The sequence below is a fragment of the Scyliorhinus canicula genome, chromosome 16, assembly GCF_902713615.1.
Source record: "Scyliorhinus canicula chromosome 16, sScyCan1.1, whole genome shotgun sequence".
In the NCBI taxonomy this organism is placed as follows: Eukaryota; Metazoa; Chordata; class Chondrichthyes; order Carcharhiniformes; family Scyliorhinidae; genus Scyliorhinus; species Scyliorhinus canicula.
In genome coordinates, this window is record NC_052161.1 from 78,388,043 (window position 1) to 78,415,043 (window position 27,001).

A 27,001-nucleotide genomic window follows, 5' to 3' on the forward strand; every position below is an offset into this window, starting at 1 on the left:
TGTAATCCAACCCCTTCAGCTCTGGGATTACCCTAGTGAATCTCCTCTGCACACCCTCCAGTGCCAGTATGTCATTTCTCAAGTAAGGAGACCAAAACTGAACACAATACTCAGATGTGGCCGCACTAACACCTAATACAATTGCAGCATAACCTCCCTAGTCTTAAACTCCATCCCTCCAGCAATGAAGGACAAAATTCCATTTACCTTCTTAATCACCTGTTGCACCTGTAAACCAACTTTCGGACTCCTGCACTAGCACACCCAGGTCTCTCTGCACAGCAGCATGCGTTAATATTTTATTGTTTAAATAATAATCCCGTTTGCTGTTATTCCTACCAAAACGGGCAACCTCACATTTGTCAACGTTGTATTCCATCTGCCAGACCCTAGCCCATTCACTTAACCTATCCAGATCCCTCTGCAGACTTCCAGTATCCTCTGCACTTTTCGCTTTACCACTCATCTTAGTGTCATCTGCAAACTTGGACACATTGCCCTTGGTCCCCAACTCCAAATCATCTATGTAAATTGTGAACAATTGTGGGCCCAACACAGATCCCTGAGGGACACCACTAGCTACTGATTGCCAACCAGAGAAACACCCATTAATCCCCACTCTTTGCTTTCTATTAATCAACCAATCCTCTATCCATGCTACTACTTTACCCTTAATGCCATGCATCTTTATCTTATGCAGGGTCATGAAATATCTTTGGCTAACAGGGTTAAGGAAAATCCCAAAGCCTTTTATTCGTATATAATGAGCAAAAGGGTAACTAGAGAAAGGATTGGCCCACTCAAAGACAAAGGAGGGAATTTATGCGTGGACTCAGAGGAAATGGATGAGGTTCTTAATGAGTACTTTGCATCGGTATTCACCAAGGAGAGGGACATGATAGATGTTGAGGCTAGGGATGGATGTTTAAATACTCCAGGTCAAGTCAGCATAAGGGGGAAGTTTTAGTTATTCTAAAAGGCATTAAGATGGGCAAGTCCCCAGGTCCGGATGGTATCTATCCCAGGTTACTGAGGGAAGCAAGGGACGAAATAGCTGGAGCCTTAACAGATATCTTTGCAGCATCCTTGAGCACGGGCGAGGTCCCGGAGGACTGGAGAATTGCTAATGTTGTCCCTTTGTTTAAGAAGGGTAGCAGGGATAATCCAGGAAATCATAGAGCTGAGCTTGACGTCAGTGGTAGGCAAACTGTTGGAGAAGATACTGAGGGATAGGATCTATTCACATTTGGAAGAAAATAGACTTATCAGTGATAGGCAGCATGGTTTTGTGCAGGGAAGGTCATGTCTTACAAACCTAACAGAATTCTTTGAGGAAGTGACAAAGTTAATTAATGAGGGAAGGGCTGTAGATGTCATATACATGGACTTCAACAAGGCGTTTGATAAAGTTTCCCATGGCAGGTTGATGGAAAAAGTGAAGTCGCATGGGGTTCAGGGTGTACTAGCTAGATGGATAAAGAACTGGCTGGGCAACAGGAGACAGAGAGTAGTGGTGGAAGGCAGTGTCTCAAAATGGAGAAAAGTGACTAGTGGTGTTCCACAGGGATCCGTGCTCGGACCACTGTTGTTTGTGATATACATAAATGACCTGGAGGAAGATATAGGTGGTCTGATTAGCAAGTTTGCAGATGATACAAAGATTTGTGGAGTTGCAGATAGCGAGCAGGACTGTCAGAGAATACAGCAAAATATAGATTGGACAGTTGGGCAGAGAAATGGCAGATGGAGTTCAATCCAAGCAAATGCGAGGTGATGCATTTTGGAAGACCCAATTCAAGAGCGGACTATACGGTCAATGGAAGAGTCCTGGGGAGAATTGATGTACAGAGAGATCTGGGAGTTCAGGTCCATTGTGCCCTGAAGGTGGCAACGCAGGTCGATAGAGTGGTCAAGGCACACAGCATGCCTGCCTTCATCGGACAGGGCATTGAGTACAAGCGTCGGCAGGTCATGTTACAGTTGTATAGAACTTTGGTTAGACCACATTCGGAATACTGCGTGCAGTTCTGGTCACATTACCAGAAGGATGTGGATGCTTTATAGAGGGTGCAGAGGAGGCTCATGAGGATGTTGCCTGGTATGGAGGGTGCTAGCTATGAAGAAAGGTTGAGTAGGTTAGGATTGTTTTCTTTGGAAAGACGGAAGTGGGGGGACCTGATTGAGGTCTACAAAATTGAGGTATGGACAGGGTGGATAGCAACAAGCTTTTTCCAAGAGTGGGGGTGTTAATTACAAGGGGTCACGATTTCAAGGTGAGGGGAAAAGTTTAAGGGAGATGTGCATGGAAAGTTTTTTATGCAGAGGGTGGTGGGTGCCTGGAACGCTTTGCCAGCGGAGGTGGTAGAGTAAGGCACAATAGCATCATTTAAGATGCATCTAGACAGATATATGAACGGGCGGGGAACAGAGGGAAGTAAATCCTTGGAAAATAGGAGACAGATTTAGATAAAGGATAGGGATCGGCGCAGGCTGGGATGGCCGGAGGGCCTGTTCCTGTGCTGTAATTTTCTTTGTTCTTTCTTCTTACCTAGGAATGCTCACTCATGTATTAGAAAGTGCTCAATTCAAGCACCAACATTCCTTATTTAGTACAAAAGACAACACATTAAATGTTTAAAATAAGCTTTGCTGAGGGTGGCTAGGGGTGGGCAGGGTGAAAGATGGTCATGGAGAATAAAGGCAGAGAAGCACAATCTACATTACAATTACTTTCAGCTGAGGAATTGCAAAGTCAGTATTCTTGACAACCCTGAGCTCAATAACTCCACTTTTCTCCTCTCAAAGTCATTGCCTTGTGCTCAGGAATGCTCATGAAGGGGCACGAGTAGCTCTCCAGTACCTGGCTCAAGGGGACATCTTCATGTGCAAGCCCAGGATTATGGTAGTGGGCTATTCAACTGTGATGCAGGAGGGGCACCACCTCCTACTAAAATCCTATCTTCCCCATTCTTATGCAAACATAGTGGTAAATATCCCTAAATAGGGATCAGGGGCTGCTGATTTGATGTGCAGGACAAATACTTCCACTGTACATTTACCACAAATTATGGCCAGGCAGGTTGAGAAAAGTGCACTCCAGGTACTGTACAGACATGCTGTTAATGCTCTGGCATAGTCAATGCACTGAACTAATTCCACTCCTATTCTGCCCAGATCTGAAATGGTTTTTACCTCCTGGTTCACAACACTGATTTATGACCTACCTCATCTGCTTTAGCTCTTTTCACACGTGACAAAATGTCCTATAAAAAGCAAAAAGTAAATCAGCAAGGGTTTGTAACAAGGCTCAACAAATGATTTTTTAACAATATAAATTTATGATAGAGAAAGCGAATGCAAGAGACTTTGCTTCTAGCGGATACAATGATTGTTACCTGGATGAGCCTGCTAGAAGTGTAAAGAGGCGTGCTGCCTTTTAGAGACCAGGAGACCACAGAAGGAGAGGAAACAAACAACAGGCCGGATTCCAATATCGTTCCGTACTTATTGTTAACAAACTTTAACATGGATAGAAATTAATAAATGGTTTGTCCAAGTTATGCCAAAAATGCTGTTTGAAGAATCAGAAGCTGGCAAAATACAGGGACAGGATTTATTTTTAATCCACAATGGGAGAGTGTTAAAATAAATGTGCGAGGCTCGAAAGAGACAGAATAATCAGTGGAGGGATTTAGATACAACGGTGATAACAAGATGCAAAAATCCTTACCCAAAAGAGCAGCATATTTAACATGTAATAAGCAGTATTTGATAGGGGCAAATAGTGAGGACCATTTGCCAAAAACAGGTGGCTACCCATGATGAATGTTGACAGTATACATAGGGACGGTTTGTGAATTTTACGTAGCATACAAGAAACCACAAGAATGGTCACAAAAGAACCCGATATTAAGAGGAAAGTAGCCAGCTTGACAGAGGTGGTATTTGGCCAGTTTATTTAAAAATTCATGGGATGCGGGAGTCACTGGCACCTACGGCCAGCCCTAGTGTCATGACCAGGGACGCACGTTGAGATTTCTCATTTTCAATTGATAGAACCTTTTCTGGATTGGAGGACAAGGTGGTTTTGTTGGCACTCTCAAACTGGGAAGCATCGCAAAGACAAAGAAGAATTCAGGAGGATACAGTCAGATTGGCACAGAGGTAAGAACATGTTAGCTCATGAAACATTAAGTACTTATCTTGGGAAAGTAGAACTCCAGGGAGAAGATTTGAAAAACAGGTCTTTATTCATTAGAATAAAGTAAGTGAAGGAGCTGGCAGTTTTCAGAAGTTTTCAAAAATCAGGTAACATCAGCCAACAATAGGTCGAACTGAACTGAACAGTATTTTATTTTTGCATCAGAATAACTAGCCTGGTTAAGGAGCTAGCACTAGGGTGAGTGTCAATACTGACATAAACAGGCCAAACGCTTCCTTCCTTCGAGGCGCCACATCTACAATTGTTTAGATAAAGAAACCTGATAAAACTATAATGAAAGTAGCGGCAGACATTTGACTCAGCCATGTGGGAGATGCACAGGATCAATTGTTGGATGCAGAATACCAGCAAAACCGCAGTGGGCAGAGCAGGGTAATTAAGGACATTACAGCTTCCTTCAATACAAAAGGATATCCGGAACAAGAGACTGTTTATTACCTAGAAAAATAGATACATTACCTCCTTACTGATGTAATCGGAAAGGTTGTACATTTCTTCTTCTCTTCCCCTTTTTTTCTTTATTGCTAGAATTTTTTAAACCAGAAAGCAGATTATTTAACACGTTGGATCTTTGAATGATGTGCATTCTCCAAAATCAACTGAGGACATCATACACTCAGCCTGAAGTCTTCAACCGTTCCTCATGTGGAAGTTCATTCCAGGGATCATTCTTGTAAACCTCCTCTGGACCCTTTACAAAGTCAGCACGTCCTTAGATCCAGGGCCCAAAAACTGCTCACAATACTCCAAATGGGGTCTGACCAGAGCCTTATGTAGACTGAGAAGTACATCTCTGCTCTTGTATTCTAGCCCTCTCGATATGAATGCTAACATTGCATTTGATCATTGAACAGTACAGCACAGGCCCTTCGGCCCACGACGCTGTATCGACCATTTATCCTAATCTAAGATCAACCTAACCTACTATCCTTCAATTTACTGCTGTCCATGTGCCTGTCCGAGAGTCACTTAAATGTCCCTAATGACTCTGACTCCACCATCTCCGCTGGAAGTGCATTCCACGCACCCACCATTCTCTCTGTAAAGAACCTACCACTGACATTTCCTCAGAACGTCCTCCAATCACCTTAAAATTATGTCCCCTCGTGACAGCCATCTCCGCCCTGGGGAAAAGTCTCTGGCTATCCACTCTATCCATGCCTCTCGTCACCTTGTACACCTCTATCAAGTCACCTCTCTGCCTTCTTCGCTCCAGTGAGAAAAGCCCTAGCTCCTTCATCCTTTCTTCATAAGACATGCCTTCCAGTCCAGGCAACTTCCTGGTAAATCTCCTCTGCATCCTCTCCAAAGCATCCACATCCCTCCTATAATGAGGCGACCAGAACTGGACACAATATTCCAAGTGTGCTCTAACCAGGGTTTTATAAAGCTGCAGCAAAACCTTGCGGCTCTTAAACTCAATCCCCCTGTTAATGAAAGCCAACACACCATACACCTTCTTAATAACCCCATCAACCTGGGTGGCAACTTTTGAGAGATTTATGTACGTGGACTCCAAGAACCCTCTGTTCCTTCACACTTCCAAGAATGCTGCCTTTAACCCTGTATTCAGCATTCAAATTCAACCTTCCAAAATTAATCACTTCACATTCATCTCGGTTGAACTCCATCTGCCACTTCTCAGCCCAGCTCTGCATCCTGTCAATGTCCTGTTGTAACCTGCAACAGCCCTCAACACTATCTACAACTCCACCAACCTTTGTGCCATCAGCAAACTTACTAACCCACCCTTCCACTTCCTCATCCAACTCATTTATAATAACCACAAAGAGCAGAGGTCCCAGAACAGACCCCTGCGGGACAATACTTGTCACCAACCTCCAGGTGGAATACTTTCCGTCCACTACCAATTCTGTTTCCAGACAGCCAAATTTTCATGTATCCCATGCCCCCTGACTTTCTGAATGAGCCTAACATGGGGAACCTTACTGAAATCCATATACACCACATCCACCGCCCGGCCTTCATCAATGTGTCGCGTCACATCCTCAAAGAATTCAATGAAGCTTGAGGCATGACCTGCCCCTCACAAAGCCATGCTGACTATCTTTAATCAAACTATGTTTTTCTAAATAATCATGAATACTATCTCTCAGAATCCTTTCCAGTATTTTGCTCACCAGATGCAAGACTGACTGGTCTGTAATTCCCAGGGATTTCCCTATTCCCTTTCTTGAACAGGGGAACATTTGCCTTCCGAACTGCCGACTGAACCTGCAAGTTAACCTTAAGAGACTCTTGAGCAAGGACTCCAAAGTCTCTTTGTGCTTCTGATTTCCTAAGCATTTCCCCATTTAGAGAATCCTCTATGCCTTCACTCCGTCTTCCAAGGTGCATAACCTCACTTTTCCACATTGTATTCCATCTGCCACTTCTTTGTCCACTCTCCTAGCCTGTCCAAATCCTTCTGCAGCCACCCCTGCTTCCTCAATACTATCTGCCTCACTACATATCTTTGTATCTGCAAACTTAGCAACAGTGACTGCAGATCCTTCTTCCAGATCACTATTGTATATCGTGAGAAATTGTGGTCTCAACATCGACCCGAGGCACACCACTAGTCACCGGCTGCCATCCTGAAAAAGACCCCTTTATCCCCACTTTGTGGTCATTGCTGCCAGTAATACCTCTTCCAAAAATGCAAAACATGTGCACTGTAAATTCTATGTAACTCTACGTACTAAACCTTGGTTCAGCCACACTTAAAATATTGAACATACGTTTTGGTAATCATTTTATTAAAAAAGAGGCACAGGAGAAAATGCAAACAAACTTTACAAGTATGTTAACAGAACTGTGGTTATACCGAGAAAGAAAGGGTGAATAGGCTGGATCTCTCTTCCTCTGACACGGTGGCTAGCACTGCTGCCTCACAGCACCAGGGACCCGGTTTTGATTCCGGCCTCAGGTGACTGTGTGGAGTTTGCACATTCTTCCCACGTCTGCATGGGTTTCCTGCGGGTGCTCCAGTTTCCTGTCATAGTCCAACGGTGTGCAGATTAGGTGGATTGGCCATGGTAAACTGTCCCTCGGTGGGGTTACGGGATAGGGTAGAGGATTGGGCCCCAGCCAGGGTGGTCTTTCAGAGGGTCGTGCAGACTTTTTGGGCCAAATGGCTTCCTTCTATACTATGGATTTTATGAAGGTCTTTAAAATGATTAAAGGTTTTCATAAGGTAAACAGTGTTTCTGTTTGTGGGGAAAAGCAAAACCAAGAGGTCATCAATACAAGATGAACATCAAGAAACTACATAGGGAATTTAGAGAAAACCTCTTTACCCAGAGAGTGGTGACAATGTGGAACATTCACCCACAGGGAGTAGTTGAGGCAAATAATATTATAATCTTTAATATTAGTGTCACAAGTAGGCTTACATTAACACTGCAATGAAATGATTGTGAAAAGCCCCTAGTCGCCACACTACTGCCCCCGTTTGGGTACACAGAGGGAGAATTCAGAATGTCCAATTCATCTAACAAGCGCGTCTTTCCGGACTTGTGGGAGGAAACCAGAGCACCCGGAGGAAACTCACGCAGACATGGGGAGAACGTGCATACTCTGCATAGACAGTGACCCAAGCAGGAATCGAACCTTGGTGCTGTGAAACAACAGTGCTACCGTGCCGCTATTATAGACACGTGTCAGAGGAAGATAAACACAGAAGAGAAAAGGGAATTGAGGTTGTGCTGACACAGGTGGATGAATGGAAGGATGGGAGAAAGCTCGAATGGAATATAAACACAAACATGGTCTGTTTTTGCACGGACTACACAAGTCTATATTGGACACAGGGTCAAGGGAGATGCAGGGTCAAGGAATATACAGTAAATAGAAACATTAAGTCACTCCCATAGCTCCATCTTCAAACAGAAATATGAAATAATAGTTGCATTTGAAGAGGCAAAAAAAAAATGTGCTGTTGCTGAAATTCTCTTGTGCCAGATCTTATTACCAATGGAAATTGCAGGTGGAAAGGGACTTCAGTGCTCAAATTTCAATTTTATATCATTGAGGTTATCAGTCTGCATACCAGTGTTTTCTCATTAGACTGGGAAATATCCACATTTTGGATGTAATGCAATTTTCTAACCAGTTATAAAATAAATGCCAAGAAACCCATCCAGGAATATTCTGTGAACTGGACATTAACTTGGCAAAGTGCACAATCACGTCTGGGTGAAAAAATGTTCAATGATTCTAAAAGTCTGATTGTGGCTGCATAATCATTTTTTAAAAATAAATTTAGAGTACCCAATTATTTTTTTCCCCAATTCAGGGCCAATTTAGTGTGGCCAATCCACCTACCCTGCACATCTTTGGGTTGTGGGGGTGAGACCCAAGCAGACATAAAACATAGAAAAATACAGCACAGAACAGGCCTTTCAGCCCACAATGTTGTGCCGAATGTTTGTCCTAGATTAAGAACAAATTAATCTACACCCCATCATTCTACCGTAATCTCATGTACCTATCCAATTGTTGCTTGAAGGTCCCTAAAGTTTCCGACTCAACTACTTCCACAGGCAGTGCATTCCATGCCCCCACTACTCTCTGGGTAAAAAAAACTACCTCTTGACCCCCCCCCCCCCCATATATCTTCCACCAGACACGGGGAGAATGTGCAAACTCCACACGGACAGTGACCCAGGGCCAGGATCGAACCTGGGTCTTCGGTGCTGTGATGCAGCAGTGCTAATTAACAATGTGTTTTAAATATCATGCCAAAGAGACTGGCAGATAGAGACTGGAGTTGGAGAAGTTTTAATCCAACCATGGAGACACAAATCTGCATACTCCCAGAGACTTGTATCTTGGGGCTCAGTGAACCGCACTAAGCAACTAAAGCTTCAATTCTATTCGAAGTTTTCTGTGCAAGCTGCTCAAATGTGCGGCTTAGGTGGATTGGCGATGCTATATTTGCCCGTAGTGTCCTAATAAAAGTAAGGTTAAAGGGGGGGGGGGGGGGGGTTGTTGGGTTATGGGTATAGGGTGGATACGTGGGTTTGAGTAGGATGATCATGGCTCGGCACAACATTGAGGGCCGAAGGGCCTGTTCTGTGCTGCACTGTTCTATAAATCTGAAACCACAACACTGAAAAGATAAATGCAACAGGGCCTTTTTCTTAATGATACCACCAAATTAACATAAGCACTACTTTTTAAATCCTGCAAAAGTGCTGAAAACGACCTATTTTAATTAAACGCTCCAATAATATTTTGATGTCACAAGAGACTTGACTGAAAATGTCAACATGTCTTTGTATTGGTTCTAACCGGAAAACACAGTTGAATGAATACAAGTGCTCAACTGGATTACTCAATTTGATTACAACCAATCTTCCTTGCAGCAAATTGTTTAAAACTACAATTGTGAACAAACACGTACCAGTTTCAGTTTCCTGTATTGGCCAGTCGTCCACCTTTACCTGGACACATACAAAATAAAGTCAAATTTGTGTCTTCACCAGAAACGTCTTAATCTTTAATAATAATAATAATCTTTATTGTCACAAGTAGACTTACATTATCACTGTAATGAAGTTACTGTGAAATGCCCCTAGTCGCCACATTCCAGTGCCTGTTCGGGTACACAGTGGGAGAATTCAGAATGTCCAAATTACCTAATAGCACATCCTGCGGGAGGAAACTGGAGCACCCGGAGGAAACCACACCGGCATGGGGAGAATGTGCAGACTCCACACAGGCAGTGACTCAAGCTGGGAATCAAACCTGGGACCCTAGCGCTGTGAAGCCATAGTGCTTACCACTATGCTACCGTGCTTAGGAATTTAATTAAAAGCATGACTTTTCTTAAAGCCACTAGTTTAGTATTGATTTTATAAAATACTTTTTTTTTTAAAATGGGAGAGATCGAGACCTCTCAACACTTGAACAAGTTATATTCTCTTCATGCAGATCTCCAGGAACACTACTTGTGGTAGAGTTTAAATACCCACGGTAGACATTGCAAATTGGAAATTAGGCAGGAGACTGGGACGGTCACGGAGACAAAAATAATAAAGGGGTCCAAAGAAACTTCACTTCAGGAGGAAAATAAGAGTGAAGAATTGAGGGAGAATTTAGCTAGTTAATAGAAAAGATGAGCATTGAATCAGATAGCTTTATCCTCTTCTTAATGGTATAGTATGGCAATATATATTATATACACATATGGATATAAACTATGGTACAGTATATGCATATTACGAGAACATGGTCTATAGCTCATGTCAGACTTCGCAGAGTGATGTCAGTCTCCCAGGAGACAGAAGGCAATATGTTCAAATCCATTCAGTCCAGTGCAGTACAGGAGTGCTACACTTTCAAAATGGTTTTTCCAAGTGAGACATTAAATGAAGGTCCCACCATCCCCTTCAGGTGGATGCAAAAATCCTCTTGCAGTGCTGAGAGCTTCCAGTTAATTGGCTAATAATTACCCTCAATCAAGATCACTCAAATACTTTAACGTGTCATTTATTATCCTGTTATTGTCAGGCCTATAAGCAAATCAATGATATGTGCAAATTGGCTGCTGATGTTTTCCTACATTACAACACTAACAAACACTCGGTTAGCAGTGAAGTGCCTTGCGATATAATAATCTTTATTGTTGTCACAAGCAGGCTTACATGAACAATACAATGAAGTTACTGTGAAAAGCCCCAAGTCACCACACTCCGGAGCCTGTTCGGGTGCACTGAGAGAGAATTCAGAATGTCCAATTCACCTAACAAGCACGTCTTTCGGGACTTGTGGGAGGAAACCGGAGCACCCAGAGGAAACCCATGCAGACATGGGGAGAATGTGCAGACTCTGCACAGACAATGACCCAAGCCGGGCATTGAATCTGGCACCCTGCCACTGTGAAGCAACAGTGCCAACCACTGTGCTACCCTGTCACCCAACTTTTTCTGCTTTCACCATGAAATGGGGAGCATTTCTTCTCAAGGTAGCCTACTTGACCTAAAGGTAGGAAGGCGCCGCTTAGATCACCAAGTTATGATAGATGCGATCAGAATGTACACTCATTCTTTATGACAGGACACAGAACTCATGTGATGAAAAATGTCTTGCTCTGATCCCAAGACGACATGTCTTTCTGCAGGGATCTGTTAGAACATGGAATGTGTTGTCACAGGCAGTAGTTGATAATTCCTCAGAAAAAGCTATCTAACCATTACCTTTTGAGCACTTACCAGCAGCATTTTCTTTTTCTCAAGTTTTTCTTTTCTTTGTTGCTCCTGTTAGAAATAAATACATCATTTTCTTAGTAATCCAGTGTGACAAAGAAGGGATTTTATTTTTAATATCAGAGTATACGTTTAAAAGAAAAAAAAAATTCAGAAGCAAATCCACCTTTCCTTCCTGGGTGATATTTCACCAAGTGAATCTTTGGGGGAAAAAAACCAATTTGTTTATTTTCCCCATCCTCTCCTGAAACCAATCTCATGCCCTCGACAAGCAGTTATCCATTTGCCCACCTCAAAATGGCGATACTTTTATGTGCAAGTCTTTCACTGTGAGGTAGAAACAAACAGAACTTGCGTTTTGTTTCTGTCAGACAGCCATACCTATAAACCTTCCGGCAAGGATCATTGAACAATGAATTTAAACAGGAGTTCTAGCTGATTACAGCCCTGCCTATTCCAAAGGTACAGAACCAACAGCTGTATCATATAACAAGGTCATTACGACACCACTGAGATAGATTGGGTATGCCGATTAAAAAAAATAGAGCTCTGAACCTTCAAACTGATACATCAAAACCTCCCCACGTTTCAAACGGAAAACTTAAAGCAGTTAACTGGCAGGTACTTTTAACGGGGGGGGGGGGGGCTGCTGAATTCAATTCCGAAGATAGCAAGGAACAAGAATAGTCCAGATGACACAGATGAATGTTGAAGTGATATATATTGTATTGTATTTTATATTTGTTGCAGTAATATTATTAAAGAACCTAGGTTAAGGTACCCAGACTGTTTCTGCTAAAGCTGTAATTAAGAAGTCATAGAAAGTGAGGTAACCATAGTTTCTAACCATTTACTTATTTGCATATAGAGGGATAACGGGATATTGTTAAGATTGCTGGAGATTCCCTGGAGAGTAGATCATTTGAGGGGCTGTATGTAATTCTAGCTAAGCAGGTCATGTGACATCTTAGTGGGATACAGATGTAGTTAATGGGAGGAGCCAGGGCTGTCTGTAGTTTAGCCATGGGATTTGAGTCTGACAAGACAGAAGGATTTAAGTTGAACAATACTTGTGCCAAGTGCTGCTAAATTCAGCAGAAGTAGTGTACTCAATCTGCTCTTGAAAGGAATTCTCTCTAAAGGTTCACACAACTAAGCAAGGAATCTTTTTGTTAACATTATTTATAGGTGTTATTTGAACTGTATTGGGTTGCTTAATTGTTAGTAGCAGGTATAGATATTAAGTTTGTTTTTCCTTGCCTTTAAGACCTGTTTAACTGTTAATTGTAAAGCTACAGTAGATAGAGTTTAATCCGGACAAATGTGAGGCAATGCATTTCGGAATGTCTAATATAGATTGGAGAACCCTTTGGAGTACTGACAGGCAGAGAGATCTGGGTGTACTGGTCTACAGATCACTAACAGTGACAAAGTAGGTGGATAAGGTAGAATGCATACGGTATGCTTGCTTTCATCGCTCGGGGCATTAAGTATAAAAGTGGCAAGTCATGCTGCAAATGTACAGAAGTTTAGTTAGGCCACATTTGAAATATTGTGTATAATTCTGGTCGCCACACTACCAGAAAGATGTGGAGGCTTTGGAGAGGGGACATGAGAGGTCTACCTGGTCTGGAGGGCATTAGTTATGAGGAGAGTTTGGGTAAATTTGGTTTGTTTTCACTGGAACGACAGAGCTCGAGGGACGACCTGATAGAAATTTACAAAATGATGAGTAGCATTGGGGAGAGTGGATAGTCTCCCCCCCCCCCCCCCAAAGAGTGGAAAAGTCAACAACTAGGGGACATCAGTTTAAAGTGTGAGGGGCAAAGTTTAGAGATGTGCAAGGTAGGCTTTTAGAGGTGGCGCGTGCCTGGAACTCTCTTCCGGGGGCGTGGTGGAAGCAAGTACAATAGCGAAGCGGCATCTTGAAAAATACATGAATAGGATGGGGATGGAGGGATAAGGATCCCAGAAGTGCAGACGGTTTTAGTTTAGACAGGCATCATGATCGGCACAGGCTTGGAGGGCCGATGGGTCAGTCCCTCTGCTTTTCTTTGTTTACCTGATCATTGTGAAGCTATTTTCTTTGTTGGTAATATTGTTAATTCTGTGTTTAAATTAAAGTTTGTTTTGACAATATTTGTCAGAGTCATCACTCCTGAGGTAAAGTATCCTTTCCTCCGTTTTCCAACAAAAGAACGTTTGGTGTTCTTGTCCGGTATCTTACCAATTAAAAGAAATATTTGTTTAGGGGATGTGGGCATCGCTGGGTGGCACAGCATTCTATTGCCCATCCCTAATTTCTCTTGAACTGAGTGGCTTGTTCTGGCATTTCAGAGGGCATTGAAGTGTATGCCAGACCAGGTAACGCAAGATTTCCTTCCCTAAAGGATATTAGTAAACCAGATGGGGTTTTTAAATCGACAATCAACAATGGTTTCATCGTCATCGTTAGACTTTTATTGCCAAATTTTTAAATTAAAATTTCACCATCAGCCATGGGATTCGAACATGGATACCCAGACCGGCATTACCCTGGATCACTAGTCCAGTGGCAATACCACTATGCCACTGCCTCCCCTGAAATGTTGTTGTCTGGTCCTGTATCCTGTAACAAAATTGGGGGCTCTTTACCGGGATTAAAAAGTATAATTCCTAGTTTTGTTTGGGATTATTGAGTTCAAAGACAGTGTGAGGGGGGAACTGGCACGTTTGTTCAGGCATTGATACTCTGTCAATTTAAATAGGGAGTGACTAGTAAAACGGCTCTTTCAATGGCCAAGAGTTTCCTGGGTGTAGAAGAGGTAATTCTGGGTCGTTTTCAAGGGGTGGTTAAAACAAGGCTTTTGGATTTGGCAGTCAAGCTGCAGTTGATTTTACCTGAAGGGGCGAGGAAAGTGAAGGTAATTAAAGCAACAGCTCAGCATTTAAACTTGCCAGAGACACAATCTGAATCATTGCAATTAGCTAAAATTCAATTACAAAAAAAACAATTAGAAATGCAGAAAAAAAGAGAAAGAAATAGAACCAAGACAGTCTGAATTGGAATTAAAAGCAAAGGAAAAAAGTGGCAACAGCAGAAGGAAAAGGGAGAGAATTGGAATTTTGGAAAATGGAACTACAGAGTATCAACTTAAAACGTTGCCATTAAATGCAGATATTGATATGTTTAAATATATACACGCGGTGTAGGAATTTGACGAGATTTGATGGAAGCATTTTTAAAAATCTCATTTAAGAATCAAGCTATACAATTGAATTGGCCAAAAACCTTGTGGGTTCAAGCTTGTAGGTTGAGCTAGTGACATGTTTGCGTCATGATCAGGAGGTATCAGGGGATTATGATGAGATGAGAAAAGCCACTTTAAGTGCATATGAACCAGTACCAGAAGCCCACAAACAGAAGTTTAGAAAATTTAAGGGAAGAACCAGGTATAGGATTTGAAATAATCAAACAAAATAACTCAATTAGGTGGACATGACCATTAAAAGTACACCAAACGTATGAAGTTCTTTGGGAAATTTTTATTTTGGAGGAATTTAAAGGTTCACTTCCCGCAGAAGTGAGAACTCTCCTGTGGTAGAACAAAGGGTTAAAACTACTAGCAGGCAGCAGAAATGACAGATGATATTAAATTAGTTCATAAATCAAGGTCTTATTTTTGACATCAATTTCAATCTATGATGGATAGAAACTGGGTAAGTGAGAAATCCTCAGGTGCTCAAGGCAAAGGAGGTCTAGTTGGAGATATTAAAGTTAGGGGGCAGCACGGTAGCATAGTGGCTAGCATCAATGCTTCACAGCTCCAGGGTCCCAGGTTCGGTTCCTGGCTGGGTCACTGTCTGTGCGGAGTCTGCACGTCCTCCCCGTGTGTGCGTGGGTTTCCTCCGTGTGCTCCGGTTTCCTCCCACAGTCCAAAGATGTGCGGGTTAGGTGGATTGGCCATGCTAAATTGCCCGTAGTGTCCTAAAAAGTAAGGTTAAGGGGGAGTTGTTGGGTTACGGGTATCAGATGGATACGTGAGTTTGAGTAGGGTGATCATTGCTCGGCACAACATCGAGGGCCGATGGGCCTGTTCTGTGCTGTACTGTTCTAAATTCTAAAGTGATTTTGCCTCACATTAAAAGCAAAACTTGAAGGTGGGAGAGATAAGAAAACTAGGGCGCAATTCTCCCATCAGAAGGCTAAGTCCTGACGCCAGAGTGAAAACCGGAGTGTTTCACTCCGGCGTCGGAGGCCGCTCACAGGCTTCTACTCTCCCAACCACGGTGGGGGGGGGCTAGGAGCGGTGCCGCGTCATTTACGCGCGCAGGGCCTTCCCGCCGCGTAAAGGCGGCGGCGCGCGCCGTGTAAATGACGCCACCCGCGCACGCGCGGTTGCCGTCCTCCCCATGGCCGCCCCGCAAGATGTTGGATGTCACCGGGCTAGCAGATTGGCTAGTCAAGGGAGTCAGGTAGGGGGGGTGGGGGAGAGAGAGAGAGAGAGAGAGAGAGATCACAGCCAGTGTTGGCTAGTCAAGGGAGTCAGGTAGGGGGGGTGGGGGGAGAGAGAGAGAGAGAGAGAGAGAGAGATCACAGCCAGTGGATGGGAGGGGTGGGGGTATCAGGGGATGTTGTTCGGGGGGGGGGGGGGGGGGGGGGGGGGAATTGTTCTGCTGACGTGGGAGGGACTTGAAATAGGCACTGGAAATGAGGTCGAGGGTGGAGGCAGCCAACAAACCACGTTCACATGTTTTGGGCATGTCCTAAGCTTAGGGGGTACTGGGAGGGATTGCGGGGATCATGTCCCGGGTGCTAAAAACAAGGGTGGTGATGAGTCATGGGGGTGGCAATTTTTGGGGTTTCGGAAGACCCGGGAGTCTAGGGCGAGAAAGAGGCCTTTGCTTCCCTGATAGCCTGGCGACGAATACTGCTGGCATGGAGGGACTCAAAACCCCCAAAGACCGAGCTATGGCTTTCAGACATGTCAAGTTTTCTGGGTATGGAAAAAATTAAGTTCACCTTGAGGGGATCTGTACTGGGGTTCGCCCGAAGGTGGCAACCATCCATCAACTTCTTTGCGGGAGAGTGAATGTCGGGCGGGGGGGGGGGGAAGAGAGAGAGATTGGAGTAGAGTAGGAGGGATAAATAGGCGGGTAGTGTCGATGGGAGAGGAGCAGGCTTGTGTAGTATGGTTCGATTGAAGTATTGATTTTACCTTGATGTTTGCACATTTTTGCAAAAAAAAAAAGAAATAATTAATAATGATGAAGTGAAGCCCTTTAGATATTCAAACAAATGAGAAGTGGGCAGAAGTTTATCAAGCTATATTACCGGTGGTTTAGAGAAAGGAGGTTTTGCGGGTAGCGCACGACGTTCCAGTAGGGGGTCATTTAGGTGCAAGGAAAATGCAAGCGAAAATACAAGAACATTTTTATTGGCCTGAACTGCATAAGGATGCAGTGGAATTTTGTCGCACATGTCAGGTAATAGGAAAACCTCATGCAGTAATAAAACCAGCACCCTTAATACCCATTCTGGCATTTGAGAAACCTTTTACTAGGGTCCAAGTTGATTGTGTGAGACCCTTCCCAAGAACTAAAGTGGGAACACTTTTATTGACCATAATGGACGTGTCAACTAGATTTCTAGAGGCCATTCCATGACAAAATATTAAAACTAAGAGGGTCGCAGAGGAGTTAACTAAATATTTTACCAAATAAGGACGACCAAAAGAAATCCAATCAGATCAGGGATCAAATTTAATGCTGAAGTTGTTCAGGCAAGTTATGGACAGCTTATGAGTAAAGCAATTTAAATCAACTGCGCATCATCCAGAATCACAGGGTGCGTTAGAAAGATGTATCAAACTTGAAAGACCATTTTGAGGGCCTCGAGGCAGGATTATACAGAGGACTGCACGGTAGTCCAATGGTTAGCACAATTGCTTCACAGCTCCAGGGTCCCAGGTTCGATTCGCGGCTTGGGTCACTGTCTGTGTGAAGTCTGCACGTTCTCCCTGTGTCTGCGTGGGTTTCCTCCAGGTGCTCCGGTTTCCTCCCACAGTCCAAAGATGTGCGAGTCAGGTGGATTGGCCGTGCTAAATTGCCCTTCTTGTCCAAAAAGGATGAGTAGGGTTACTGGGTTATGAGAATAGGGCGGAGGCGTGGGCTTGAGTTGGGTGCGCTTTCCAAGGGCCGGTGCAGACTCAATGGGCCGAATGGCCTCCTTCTGCACTGTAAATGCTATGATTGGGAAAAAGTAATTTTATTCATACGGTTTGCAATTAGGGATGCAGTTAATTAGTTAACTAATTTATTTCCGTTCGAATTGATTTTTGGTCATGAGGTAAGAGAACCACTTAAACATAAGAGCTAGATTTGGGAACAAACTAGGAAGTATACATGGTGTAGATGTTGGAAATTACTTTTCAATTAAGCAACATCCATACAGACTCAGTTGGCACAGGTACAAAAGCAAATTGAATGCATGCTTAAGAATGATATCATTGAAGTGAGTTGCATCGATTGGAGCTCACCTATTGTGATGGTACCAAACCCAGATGGAACACAACGGTTGTGTGTGGACTATAGGAAAGCCAATGCAGTTACGAAGTCAGATTCGTATCCTATTCCTCATTTGGAAGACTGTATTGGAAAGGTGGGACAAGCAAATTTTATTACTGAAATTGACTTACTTAAAGGATACTAGCAAGTACCTTTATCAGAAAGGGCAGTGGAAGTTTTGGCTTTTGTGACACCAAATGGTCTTCAGATATGCCGTTTGGAATGAAGAATGTGCCAGCAACATTCCAAAGTCTAACCAACAAGGTCATTTCTGAACTAAAGCATTGTGCAGTGTATATAGGCGATCTGGTGGTGTTCAGTCAAACATGGAAGGAACATATTGAACATTAATTTATCAACTACATGAGGCTGGAATGGTAGTAAACAGGACTAAAAATGAGTTTGTTAAAGCCCGAGTCACATTCTTAGGCCATACTGTTGGACATGGTCAGACGGCCCCACAAAATGTGAAAACAAAAGCTATGGGGAATCCCATTACCATCATCGAGGAGAGACGTCCTTAGATTTCTGGGATTGAGTGGTTTCTACAGAAAATCTGTGCCATGTTTCAGCAGTGTGGATGCTCCACTGACTGAATTTTTAAAAAACAACAGAAATTTCATTAGACCTCAGAATGCCAGAAGGCACAGTCCGAAAACTGTTAAACACCGCTCCAGTTTTGGCAACACCGAAAACAATTTAAGGTGATCACTGATGAGGCGTTGCTGTTGTATTTTTCTAAGAAGATGAACAGCAAGATGTCTCACATGAGGTTAAATCTCACAGAATCCAGGGTTAGGTAGCTAATTCGATACAAAATTGGCTTGGTGACCGAAGCCAAAGGGTGGTTCTGCAGGGTGGTTTTTCAAACTGGAGGAGGCCTGTGACCAGCAGTGAGCCTCAGGAATCAGTGCTGGGTCCATTGTTATTTGTTATATATATATATTAATGATTTGGATGAGAATGTAAGGCATGGCTAGTAAGTTTGGTGGCATAGTGGATAGTAAAGAAGGTTATACAAGATTACAACAGGATCTTGACCAATTGGGCCAGTGGGCCGATGTATGGCAGATGGGAGCTGAATTTGGATAAATGTGAGGTGATGCATTTTGCTAGATCAAATCAGGGCAAGACCTACTCAGTTAACGGTAGGGAGTTGAGGAGAGTTACAGAACAAAGAGATCTAGGGGTACAGGTTCATAGCTCCAGTGGAGTCGCAGGTCGACAGGGTGGTGAAGAAGGCCTGCTAGGTTTATTGGTCAGGATATTGAATACAGGAGTTGGGGTGTCTTGTTGAAATTGTACAAGACATTAGTTAGACCACACATGGAATATTGTGCTCAGTTCTGGTCACCCTATTATAGGAAGGATATTGTTAAACTAGGAAGAGTACAGAAGAGATATACGAGGATGCTACCGGGGCTTGACAGTCTGAGCTATAAGGAGAGGCTGGGACTATTTTCCCTGGAGCGTAGGAGGGTTAGGGGTGACCTTATAGAGGTCTATAAAATAATGAGGGGCATAGATAAGGTAGATAGTCAACATATTTTCCCCAAAGGTAGAGGAGTCTAGAACTAGAGGGCATAGGTTTAAGGTGAGAGGGGAGAGATACAAAAGAGACCCGAGGGGAAATTTCTTCACACAAGAGGATGGTGAGCATCTGGAATGGGCTGCCAGAGGCAGTGGTAGAGGCAGGTACAATGAACAACACTGATGTTTAAATTTGCACACAAAAACGTGACGAGATATGTATCATACAATGTAATAGTGTTTAATGATGAGCAGTGTTTAAAGTGGAAGAGACTTTGGAACACAGCCATCTTTGTTTAAGAGTAGATTTTTTTTTTATAAATTTAGAATATCCAATTCATTTTTCCCAATTAAGGGGCAATTTAATGTGGCCAATCCACCTAACCTGCACATCTTTGGGTTGTGGGGGTGAAACCCACGCAGACACGGGGAGAATGTGCAAACTCCTCACAGACAGTGACCCAGGGCCGGGATTCGAACCCGGGTCCTCAGCGCCGTATGCAGCAATGCTAACCACTGTGCCGCCCCTTTAAGAGTAGAAATTGATATATATTGTATATTTGTAATGTTACTAAAAGCCTGGGTGCGGTATAGATTTGTTGCAGTAATATAATTAAAGGACCTAGGTTAAGGCATCTAGACTGCATCTGCTAAAACTGCAATTAAGTTGTAAAAAGTGAGGTAATCATGGTTTCTGAGTATTTACTTGTTTAATGCATGTAGAGGGCTCATAGGATATTATTGTGATTGCTACTGGAGAGTAGATCATTTATGAGGGTTGTATTTAGTCCTAGCTAAACAGGTCCCGTAACATCTTAGTGTGATACAGATGATGTAATTAATGGGAACCAGAGCAGTCTAGTTTTGCCGTAGGATTTAAGTCTGACAAGACAGAAGGAATTTAAGTTGAATAGCAGTTTTGCCAAATGCTGTATCATTGAACAGAAGTTTACTGCATCTGCTCTTGAAAAGGAACGCTCTCCAAAGACCTACACAGCTAAGCAAGAAATGTTTGTTAACTTTATTTATAAGTTGAAATGTATTAGGTCTCTTAATTGGACCTAGTAGCGGGTACAGATAGCAAGTTTGAATTTTTCTTGTGTAAGAACTGAGAACTGTAAAGCTATTTTCCTTAGAAGGTAACGGGGTTAATCGGTGCTTAATGAAAATGCGTTGATGATATAAAAGATACTTATGGGTCACGGTCATAACTCCTGGGATGAAGTATCCTTTCCTCAGTTTTACAAATTAGAAAAACATGTTTGGGGTTTTTGTTAGGTAGCCTAACAAATGTTGGAGTCTGGTCCAGTATCGTAACATCATGTGACCCATTAATCATGCTCCTCACACAGCCCATGACTCCCTACCTAACCTCTCATAGGCATTAAGATATCCATTGCATTTCCTTCCAACCCATATACAGTCCCCTCCATCATGGACTCCACATATTTAATTTTCCTGCAGCAAGAAGCTCTATATAACTGTCCAAGGCCAACTAAGCAAACTACAAACAATTATCAAAAAATAAAGATCAGGAAATGCTGGAATAGCAGACCCGCCATATGACATAGAAATAGACAGGTTAACAATTCAGATGGGATCCTTTTTTATACTTATTATAATCTTTTGATTTAGCCTGCAAATTGTGGTATCCATTCAACTTTTCATTTTCATTATACACCCCTGGGTGACCTGCTCCGACCTACTCCAGATAGCATGTACGAAACCAGAGAGTCATGTGAAAGTACCTTTAAGAAACGTGTGTTTATCGAATAGCTGCAGTGATGTCAGAGTGTGGTTGGAGCTGGTCTGTCTGTCTTTCACTTTCATTTTTGAGCAGGCAGCTACAGGGTGTTTTTAGTTTAGTTTTGAGAGCTGGATAGCTGCAGGAAATGCAAGCAGCTGTATAAGGACCTCTCTGCAATCTAAAGACTGTCTCCAGATCATCTCAGTGATTTCAAAGTGATAACTGCTCTCAATAGAGAATTTAAACCTGATCCGTGTTTTTAAAAATGGTCTTAATGGATGTTAATAAGGAAAGATTAAGGATTACTTATAGAATATTGTATCTGTGGGGATGATTGGCGTTGATAGTTGTTAAGATGTTTACTGTGGGTTTATAAAGTGTTAACTTGTTTCATAAATAAACATTGTTTTAATTTAAAAGTACTTTAGCTCTCTGGTGCACCACCCTGTAAAGTAGGCCCGTGTGCTCCTCCATAACCACAATCTATTAAAAGTTGTGGGTCAGGTGAACTCCATGATACACTTTGGGGTTCTCTAAACCCTGGCCAATAACACAAAGAAACACACAGAAGTTACCTCCAGCTGTTGTTGCTCCATTTTTGTCAATAAGAACTTTGAGTAAATGTTACTTTTCTCCAGTAAGTGCTGCAATCGCTTATAACGCATTTCACGCGAGTCTTTTTCCCAGAACATTTTGGCCTAGAAAAATAAATCTTGTGTCACAAAGAAATTTCGACCAACAATCACATAGCAGTACAACTATTAATTTCTACTTTTAACCTCACTGAGATCATAAGTTTAGCTACAAGAATCTTTTACAAATCTTTTACAGTCCAAAGATGTGAGGGTTAGGTGGATTGCTCACGCTAAATTGCCCATGTCAAAAAGTTAATAGGGGTAGCTGGGTTGCAGGGATAGGGTGGAGGTGTGGGCTTAGGCAGGATGTTCTTTCAGGGACCAGTGTAGACTCAATGGGCCGAATGACCTCCTTCTGCACTGTAAATTCTATGAAATAAGAAACTCTTATATCATAGAATTTACAGTGCAGAAGAAGGCCATTCGGCCCATCGAGTCTGCACCGGTTCTTGGAAAGAGCACCCTACCCAAGGTCAACACCTCCACCCTATCCCCATAACCCAGTAATCCCACCCAACACTAAGGGCAATTTATCATGGCCAATCCACCTAACCTGCACATCTTTGGACTGTGGGGGGAAACCGGAGCACCCGGAGGAAACCCACGCACACGGGGAAGATGTGCAGACCCCGCACAGACAGTGACCCAAGCTTGAATCGAACCTGGGACCCTGGAGCTGTGAAGCAATTGTGCTATCCACAATGCTACCGTGCTGCCCTTATAGAAATGTTCTAACTTGGCATTGCACGAATAGGCCACTTGGATCAACAAGCCTGTCACCAATCAATATGATCAAGGCTGTTCCATGTGGCCATAACTCTCAACTGCCCAGTATATCAAAAATCTGAATATATTCATGCCTTAGTTAAACAATGACCAAGTCTTTACTGCTCTGTGGAAGAGAATTAATTCCAAAGATGAAAATTAATTTCTCATCTCCGTCTTAAATGGGAGGCCCCTTATTTGGGAACCATTGTATTTCCGCACCCTCACAACAAAAGCCCAAGATTGTAGCATTTCCACCCCCCCCCCCCCCCCCCCCCCCCCCCCCAGGATAGATGTTAGGTTTAAAAGTTGGCCAAATAAATTCTTGCCCATTCTCCATAACCCATTACCAATTAAAAATCTGTCTAACTCCTCCTTAAATTTACTCACTGCCCCAGCATCCACCACACTCTGGGATTCACAACCCTTGAGAAGTTGTTGTTCCTCAATTCAGTTTTAAATTTGCTACCTCTTATTCTAAAGACAATAACCTCATTCTAGAATGACCCACAAGCATCCATTCCATGTCTACTTTATCCATACCTTTTACCATCTCGTATACCTCAATTTGATCTGCCTTTGTTCTTCTAAACTCTGGAGTATAGGTCCACTGTTTAATCTCCCTTCATACGACAGGCCCCTCATCTCTGGAATCAACCTGGTGAACCTCCTTTGCACTGCCTTCAATGCCATTCCATCTTTCCTCAAATAAGGGGACCAATGTGTGCACAATACTCCAGGCGCACTCTCACCAATGCCTTGTACAGTTGCAACAACACTTACTTACCTTACACTCCATTCCTTTTAGCTATAAATACCAACATTCCATTCACTTTCTTTATCTGCTCTATCTGCATGCTAAGTTTTCTGTGACTCACGAACGAGGACCTCCACATCTCTCTGCAATGGAGCACCCTGATGTCTCTCCCCATTTAGATAATAAGTTGCCAACCCAGTTTTCTGACCAAATTACATGACCTCGCACTTATCCACGTTAAAATCTATCTGCCACATTTTGACCCACTCACCTAACTTATCTATATCCATTTGTACGGTTCTTATTTCCTCACTGCAACTTACTCTCCACTTCTGTTTGTGTTGTCTGCAAATTTAGCAATATAACCTTTGTATCCAAATCGTTTATATAGATTGCAAATAGCTGGGACTCGAGGACCGAACCCTGTCACACCCCACTAGTTACATCTTGCCATCCATAAAAAGACCCATTTTTCCCGATTCGGACTTGTCCGTCTGCCAGTCATGTATCCATGAGATCTCCCCAATTCTTCTGAACTCCAGCGAATATAATTCCAACTGACTCAATCTTTCCTCATAGGTCAGTCCTGCCATCCCAGGTAAACCTTCTCTACAACCTCACTCTACAGCAAGAACATCCTTCCTCAGATAAGGAGACCAAAACTGCACACATATATTCCAGGTGTGGACGCTCCAAGCCCTGTATAATTGCACCTAGACATCCCTGCTCCTGTATTAGAATCCTCTCACAATGAAGGCCAACATACCATTTGCCTTTTTTTTAAATCACCTGCTACACCTGCATGCTGACCTTCAGCGACTGGTGTACAAGACACCCAGGTCTCATTGCACATTCCACTCTCAATTTATAGCCATTCGGATAATAAACTGCCTGCCTGTTTTTGCTCCCAAAGTGGATAACCTCACATATATCCACATTATACGGCAGCAACCATGCATTTGCCCACTCACTCAGCTTGTCCAAATCACACTGAAGCATCTCTGCATCCAGGTCCGGTGGGCCTGTCAGTCTTTGGTCTTGTTCATTTTCTCAGTTATTTTTCTACTGATCAAAGTTTCTACCTCACGTGTCCCACTTGATTTTGTACTATTATTGGGGCGATAGTGTCTCCTGCTTTGAAGACATACATAAAATATTGGTTCAAAGTCTCTGATTTTATATTTCTTGTTAATTTTCTCACTAGTTTCTCCCTCCATGTTTCTCGTCAGCCTTTTCTGGTTTCTACAATGTTCCCAATCTTCTGGCCTGCCACTAATCTTTGCTGCATTTCACACAGTGACTTTCAATTTAATACCATCCTCAACTTCCTTAGGTCAGCCTTCCCATAGCCTTTCTTTCTCAATGGGCATGGGCTGTACCAAAGGTACTCCTTTTAAAAAAGGACATCTGCCTGTTCAGTTAGATGTTTAAAATTCCCATGGCACCTTCAGAAGATAGTTCTGTGTGTTGGCCGATAATCCTCCCTTAACCAATACTAGCAAAAATAGATTACTCATCCATTTACAATTTGCAGGATCTCCCACCTACAGTTAATGAAATTAGTTATTCTTGGACATCCTGAAAATGTTACAGGGCATGAGAGTAATACAGCAAATTTGCATAACAGAAGGCTTACACTGGACAGTGTTACAGGGAGAAGGCGAGGAAGCTGCACTATGAAAATTCTTACGGAGAGTTGGCACAGAAACGTTGGGTTAAGAGGTCTCCTTCTGTGCTACAGAAATTCTATGGCCTTTGTGACAGCCAAACAAAAGCGACCTGGTCTAATCCCACTTTCCAGTTTTTAATTGGTATATTGTACAGATGCATTGTGGGTTGCGACATCTACCATTCTTTCGGGCAATGAGTTCCAGACTCGCACCATTCTCAGAAAATATTTCTCAGTCTCTCTCTAACCTTTCTGGCAATTACTTCAAATTTATGGCACCCAAGGGCAGCACGGTGGCGCAGTGGGTTAGCCCTGCTGCCGCACGGTGCCGAGGTCCCAGGACGTATCAACGCGGTTTTGTGAAGGGGAGGTCATGTCTCACTAACCTGTTAAGTTTTTCCAAGGAGGTCACAAACATGATTGATGCAGGTAGGGCAGTGGATGTTGTCTATATGGACTTCAGTAAGGCCTTTGACAAGTCCCCTCATGGCACACTGGTACAAAAGCTGAAGTCACATAGGATCAGGGGTGAGCTGGCAAGGTGGATACAGAACTGACTAGGTCATAGAAGGCAGAGAGTAGCAATGGAAGGATGCTTTTCTGATTGGAGGGCTGTGGCTAGTGGTGTTCCGCAGGGATCAGTGCTGGGACCTTTGCTGTTCGTAGTATATATAAATGATTTGGAGGAAAATGTAACTGGTCTGATTAGTAAGTTTGCAGACGACACAAAGATTGGTGGAATTGCGGATAGCGATGAGGACTGTCAGAGGATACAGCAGGATTTAGATCATTTGGAGACTTGGGCGGAGAGATGGCAGATAGTTTAATCCGGACAAATGTGAGGTAATGCATTTTGGAAGATCTAATGCAGGTAGGGAATATACAGTGAATAGTAGAACCCTCAAGAGTATTGACAGTCAGAGAGATCTAGGTGTACAGGTCCACAGGTCACTGAAAGGGGCAACACAGGTGGAGAAGGTGGTCAAGAAGGCATACGGCATGCTTGCCTTAATTGGACGGGGCATTGAGTATAAAAATTGGCAAGTCATGTTGCAGCTGAAATTTTCAGATTTCAGCTGTATGGAACCTTAGTTAGGTCACACTTGAGTATAGTGTTTAATTCTGGTCGCCACACTACCAGAAGGATGTGGAGGCTTTAGAGAGAGTGCAGAAGAGATTTACCAGGATGTTGCCTGGTATGGAGGGCATTAGCTATGAGGAGCGGTTGAATAAGCTTGGTTTGTTCTCACTGGAACGACGGAGGTTGGGGGGCGAGCTGATATGAGGTCCTCAAAATTATGAGGGGCATAGACAGAGTGGATAGTCAGAGGCTTTTTCCCAGGGTAGAGGGGTCAATTACTAGGGGGCATAGGTTTAACGTGCGAGGGGCAAGGTTTAGAGGAGATGTACGAGGCAAGTGTTTTACACAGAGGGTAGTGGGTGCCTGGAACCCGCTGCCGGAGGAGGTGGCGGACGGAGGGACGATAGTGACATTTAAGGGGCATCTTGATAAATACATTAATAGGATGGGAACAGTGGGATACAGACCCCAGAAGTGTAGAAGATTTTAGTTTAAAGGGCCGAAGGGCCTGTTCCTATGCTGTACTTTTCTTTCTTCTAAGAGTGTTTCAGGATTTTGACCCAGCCAAAGTGAAGGAATGACAACATAGTCAAGTCAGGATAGTGTGACTTGAAGGGGAATGTGGAGGTGACAATGTTGCCATATGTCTGCCACCCTGTCCTGGATGATAAGAATTTGAGAGTTTAGTGAAGGGAGTGAATATTGACAGTGGTGGATAGGATGCTAGTCAAATGGGCTGCTCTATCCTGGATGGTGTGGAACTTCTCAAGTGTTGTTCGAACTACACTCAAGGCAAATGGAGAGTGTTCATCATACTGCGGACTGGTGCCTTGTAGAT

General features: G+C 43.2%; 1 protein-coding gene across 2 annotated transcripts in view; it reads right to left on the reverse strand.

Moving 5' to 3' along the window:
* Positions 1 to 27,001, reverse strand: part of hells (helicase, lymphoid specific) — an 85,968-nt gene that overhangs the window by 49,079 nt on the left and 9,888 nt on the right. Inside the window, exons 1-6 of one of the 2 annotated variants that reach the window (XM_038822176.1) lie at positions 21,832 to 21,899; positions 17,952 to 18,060; positions 11,440 to 11,484; positions 9,630 to 9,669; positions 4,682 to 4,746; positions 3,225 to 3,263 (exon numbers count right to left, since the gene is read on the reverse strand). In XM_038822176.1, the coding sequence (XP_038678104.1) occupies positions 3,225 to 3,263; positions 4,682 to 4,746; positions 9,630 to 9,669; positions 11,440 to 11,448 (153 nt within the window). In that variant the 5' untranslated portion in view covers positions 11,449 to 11,484; positions 17,952 to 18,060; positions 21,832 to 21,899. Of the gene's footprint in view, positions 1 to 3,224; positions 3,264 to 4,681; positions 4,747 to 9,629; positions 9,670 to 11,439; positions 11,485 to 17,951; positions 18,061 to 21,831; positions 21,955 to 27,001 lie in introns of those variants that run through there. The other variant, XM_038822175.1, reaches the window with a different exon arrangement.